This window comes from Etheostoma cragini, chromosome 20, assembly GCF_013103735.1.
Source record: "Etheostoma cragini isolate CJK2018 chromosome 20, CSU_Ecrag_1.0, whole genome shotgun sequence".
Lineage (NCBI taxonomy): Eukaryota > Metazoa > Chordata > Actinopteri > Perciformes > Percidae > Etheostoma > Etheostoma cragini.
The window spans coordinates 2,933,914-2,939,525 of record NC_048426.1 but is presented as its reverse complement, the minus strand read 5'-3'; the positions used below and the strand labels follow the sequence as shown (position 1 = coordinate 2,939,525).

At 42.1% G+C, this 5,612-nt stretch overlaps 1 protein-coding gene across 1 annotated transcript in view; it reads left to right on the top strand.

The window, feature by feature from the left end:
• The window catches only part of LOC117936251 (nesprin-2-like), a 208,747-nt gene extending 203,552 nt beyond the window's left edge, over nucleotides 1-5,195 (top strand). Inside the window, exons 125-129 of the mRNA XM_034859128.1 lie at nucleotides 1,971-2,171; nucleotides 2,405-2,533; nucleotides 4,153-4,344; nucleotides 4,597-4,658; nucleotides 4,792-5,195. Of these exons, the coding sequence (XP_034715019.1) occupies nucleotides 1,971-2,171; nucleotides 2,405-2,533; nucleotides 4,153-4,344; nucleotides 4,597-4,658; nucleotides 4,792-5,005 (798 nt within the window). The 3' untranslated portion in view covers nucleotides 5,006-5,195. The remainder of the gene's footprint in view (nucleotides 1-1,970; nucleotides 2,172-2,404; nucleotides 2,534-4,152; nucleotides 4,345-4,596; nucleotides 4,659-4,791) is intronic.
• The last annotated feature ends 417 nt before the right edge of the window (nucleotides 5,196-5,612 follow it).

Below are 5,612 nucleotides of genomic sequence, written 5' to 3'. Positions count from 1 at the left end.
AAATTGCAATCATGATTCGATTTGCAATTTATGTTTAAAAAGTATATAGTTTAGTAATATAGTATGTAATATAGTATATATTGAATACTCACGGTGTAAGAGATATAACACGTCATAGAGCATTAGAACACCACACCACACCATCAAAACAACTCTATATTCTTACAGTATGGAAGGATGAGAACATGAATAGGAATTGCCAGCAATTCGTGTTTTGGGAGGGAGCGTGGGAAAGCGGGACCAAAAGCATGACGTGGCGAGGCAAACGTCAGTAAATATCTAGAGGTTTGAGCGCATCTGCGGTACATTCCCGTTGCAAATATCCAATTAACATTGATTGAGTAACAGGGCCAACACTGGTTTACGTTGATTATAGCGATATCTAATGGCCAATCTTTGGCCAATTTGGTACATAGCCTCAGAGCAGCATGCCAAACAAGCATCACAAGTGTCATGTTGATAGCAATTACTATGGCACAGATATTGCAATCACAAATGTCCTATTTGCATGGATTGAGCTATCGTCCAAAGCACATAAACGTTGATTAATGGCCAATCCTAGCCAAATTTGGTATAGATCCTTGTGGTGCAATGTTTTGTTTAATTTTTTTATGAGAAATTAACACACTGAGACATGGAACGCATCCCAGAGCCAAAAAACACAGTGAGGAAAGCAGGGAGGGAGGAAGACACAACAACACATGCAGAAACAGACACACACATAAACAAACACACACACACACACACACACACACACACACACACACACACACACACAAACACAGACACAGACAGACAGACAAAAAACAAGGGACCAATTAAGCAATAATCTTTATATATAAATCTTTATAATAATAAAGGTTTTTGCAGATAGCATTTAAATTTGGCCAAGATATGATAAAGTTTGTGATTGGTAGTTGGCTGGAAAATTAGTTTGACTTTAAAATGTGCATACTTTAACCTAGCAAATTTCTTTTAACAACTTTAATAACTTGTATCTGGAGATGCTAAGTACAAAGTTTCATGCAGATTGGTTGCACAGCTTGGACAAGTTAGACAAAGTTTGTTCTTTGAAATGGGCGTGGTCTACATAATCAGATTCAGCCTAATTCAAGGAACACAATGTTAGGATTTCTAATGTGTACTAATGTTAAAGGCAAAAACACAGTAAAATGCCACCTAGTGGTCCACATGTGTAATGGTTGGTAGGTTAGGTCCATGACCCATTGTACATCTACTCTGTAAATTTAAAGTTGTGCACATTTGTGTAAGTGGTGAACCTAAATGTGGGTACTATAGGCCACGCCCACTTTGACACATCAGTACTCCACTATAAGGGGCCTCAGGGTTTGTCCTAGATGGTCCCCATCACATTTTCTAAAAATCTGATGAGCTGTTTATGAGATTTAAACTTTTTGTACTTGTAGCGCCCCGTAGTGGCCAATTTCCCAAAAATGTGTACTGGCCCTCCAAAGGGCTAAGGCAAACAAGATTCTAAAGTTTTGAGCTGTTAGCTTTTATTTTGTTTGAGATATTTGGTGTTTTCATAGTTAGTTACACGAATTTGTGCACAATTATTATCCTGTAAAAATTCTTTTCACAACTTTGTGTTAGTTCGGTCTAGAGATGCTATGTGCCAAATTCCATGCAGATCGGTCGTACAGTCATAAAACATATCAGTACTTTGGGTAAACTGAAATTTCTGACACCTCATAGTTTACACCTTTGTTCAATAGCAGTCACCATATTGCACCTTCCACAAACACGTTAAATAAAGATTACGATAATAGAACAGTAAAACAGAAAAATGTGAAATCAAATGTTACACCAAACATTCAACTTAATCATATTTGATTTATTACGTTCTTCACAATAAGCTAAACTCATTCTTTCAAATTTTAATTTGAAAATGATAAATCGTTTAGCCCAAATCCACACTGACATGCATCCCTTTCCTGGCTTCTTTGTAGGAGATGCAGAAGACCTTCAACAGCAACAAGTGTCTGATGATCTCCGCCAACTTGAGCAGCCGTCACTTCCTGCCAGGCGATGGTGCTGAGCTGCGGGAGCTGAACGAGACCCTCAGCTCGGCCAATCAGAGCTGGCAGCAGGCGTGCGCCGGGCTGGATAGCTGGGAGATGAAGCTGCACCAGGCGCTCATGCAGTGTCAGGTCAGGTGACACGGAGAAACCTGTCAGAGACATGAGCAAAATAAACACGTTAATGGCACTAATAATTAATATGGCATTAATAAGCGCGGTTTAGAAAATGTAACCTGATGAATGCAGGTCATCCAATCTCTGTGTACTCTCTCTGGGTACTAATCTGTAAAGTGTCCAGAGATCATTTTTTTTGTAATTTGACAATATAAATGAAAATGAATTGAATGGTGTTGTTTTTTTAGGAGTTTCACGAGACGCTGCACTCCATGCTGTTGTGGCTCGCTCAGGCCGAGAGCAAACTCGGTGCCGTGAATGTTGGCGACCGCCGGGTGCCCCGCTACATCCTGTTGGAGCACCGAGACACGCTGACGGTGAGCAGACCACATTATATTTCACGTCATTTAGCTGACCCCTATATCCAAAACAACTTCCAAACAAGTTCTTTTAACCTCAAAGGTTAAAATGGGATCATGTGGACTTCCTGTGTGCAAAGCTGCCCCAAAGAACTCCCTTTCTTCACAGACTCAGGCTGTTTGGAGTTGGGACAGAGTGTTCTAGCTTTTTCATCTCTGTATGCAACGACCATTATCTAAACACATGACAATGACTGGGGATATAGCTAAACACATGACAATGACTGGGGATATATACACCTGTGTAGACTTGCATGAACAGTCTGCCAACTGTAGGATGAAAAATAGTTTTTCATGATGCTTTTTGTAGATTTAAGTGCAGATATACTTATGTATAGGGAGGGATCACACGCTCTAGCGGGTGACTCCTGTATGGTGCTGCAGCCTCTGAATAGTTTTTCACACTGGATAAGGCAGAATGGTGTACGATGGTTAACACTGTGGCCTCACAGCTAGAAAGTCCCAGGTTCAAATCCAGGTTGTTCCGAGCTTTTCTGTATATTATTCCTATTTTTGCGTGGGTTACCTCTGGGTGCTCCAGTTTCCCCACCATCAAAAACATGTACTAGTTTCTCTAGTCAGTGCCCTCTAGTTTCTCTAGTCATTGCCCTTGATCAAGGCACTGGCTCAGATCTGGAGTTGGTTCCCGGGCACTGTGATTGGCTGACCGCTGCTCCCTCGAGGGATGGGTTAGATGCAGAGAATGAATTTCGCTAGATGTGTGTCTATGTGACAATAGAGTACCTTTACCTTTGCTTTAGATCTATGAAACTTTTTACTGGTTAAAAGCTTCATTGATCTGTTTACGTGTAACTTTATGTACATACGTGTCACTAATACACTTTATACCACATACAACTTGTATCTGTACATTGTAGTCAAACATAGGTGCTTAACATTACCTTGTTTGTCTTTGTTTTTAGCCATAACATTGTCTGTTTCTGCATTTAAACCAACACAAAACCGGACTTGAATTCCCTTGTGTTTACATATACTTGCCAATAAAGCGGTTTCTGATCAAAATCTGACACAGAAGTTCTTTATATATGAAGTATCTTTGCAGATACCCCCAATAAAGAGAAACTGCAATTCGAGCTGGGACTGTATTGTTTAGCAAAATATGAAGACCAGCCAAATAACTGTTATGGGTAAATGTCACTGAAGAAGCTTCATATTTTTATTTACATTAGTAGAATACCCTCTAACAGCTGATTTGTTTGTATTTTTGGAGTGAATTGACGTTCATTTTAGGTAACAAGTGGCCAAAACTGTCACCGAGGTTAGCTAGCTCCCTAGCTATATAAGCTGGTATTTTTATGATTTTACTCTGAAACAATTGCATCGGAAAAGTCTTGACCGTTTTGTATTTGTGTGTTTAAAGGAAGCTAGCTTTCTGTAGAAGTGTGAAGGTTAGGTTTTGGAATATGCCAGGGATCGACTTTTTTTCACTGAAGCTTCAAAATAGCATCCATGCTTATCTTTGACTTTCACAGAGTTGCTTTTGGACCTCGTTTTAGCAGAAAAGTCACATAGTCTAACTGCTGATTGACTGCTGTGCTCTCCATCCCCCTCCACAGGCTCTGCAAGAGGAGCTGCGTCGTCGCCGGCACCGAATCTCCTTGCTGCGGGACATTGGCTCTCGGCTCCTGCCAGAGGACGCCGGAGAAGAAGAAGACAAGGCCAAGGAGAAGGTCCACCTCGTCGCCTGCAAACTGCAACTGCTGCTGCGCCGGGCGGCCGCCGACCTGCGCGCGCTACAGGGGAGACTGGTAGGGCCGTCTGTCCTTTGACCAAGGTCTATTGGATAAAGACGTCGTATATACCTATTCTAGGGACAGTAGAGACAATGCTGACTTGTTTTACTTTGAACGTTTCCTGCCAAAAACCTTTATTACATCTTCTCCAGCTCAACTGTGACCACTTTGACTTTTAATACTTACACACTTTGACTCAGGTAATATTCTTCCGTCGCTGCACAACAGCCAATTAAAACTTTAACTTGTCTGTTGCTTCAGGAGGAGGAGGAGGAGGAGGATGAGGATGACGACTCAGACTCCACAGTCGGACGACCGGCGACCGGAAGGTAACTTTTACTGCACTTTGTGTTTGAAATTAGCTTAAGCCTTTGGGGTCATGTAACCACACTTAGTAAATAAGACATATTGGCAATAAACAAATGGTAAACTTCACCGTTAACATTCCCCCCCCCCCCCCAGGGAGGAGAGGTGCAGTTCTTCCCCACAGCGCCAGACCTTCTTTCGCCGTGTTCTACGCGCCGCCTTTCCCCTGCACCTGCTCTTCTTTGCCCTGCTGGTTCTGACCCACCTTCTGCCTGTGTCCGAAGACCAACGCAGCTGTACGCTGTCCAACAACTTGGCCCGCTCCTTCTACCCCATGCTCCACTACACCGACGGCCCTCCGCCAACGTAAATAAACAAAGGCCCGTCTCGGCCGTGGTTTGGCCCTACTTCAATATTTATTCTTTGTTTGTTGATTTCCTCTGTTGTGTACAATAAAACATGTACTTGCTTTCAAAGTGTTGTCCTTTTTACAAGTTTTCCACTTTTCCATAGCCTGTGGGATCTCATTTCAAAGATAAAGGCTAGCCATTACCACGGTAAGCCGGTGTTTCGGTTTAACTGTTTTTTGATTTAACTGGTGATAGAGGCAGATGTGGCGTAGGCGTAGCCCTTGAGGACCCAATCTCAACTAACCAGGAAATAAACATGCTGATCCTCTCTAATTGTCAATGTGCTGATCGCTTCGCCTCTATTTGACATTCATTTGTCGGTGTTTTGTGAAACTTGACTTTAGAAATGAGTTGCTGAGCATGTGGTTCCAACAGACATGCATGCAAACATTAGCCGTTGTTTCGAAACACCACCCGTTGTCTGGTGAGTGTGTCACTCACTGCAAACCACGGAGACACCAAGATCGACTTGTGACATTTGCATTAGTAAACACTTCACCGTTAAATTTTAACGGTTAAAACAACACTGTACATGTAATGTCTTCCTAAATGTGTGGGATTTTGTAA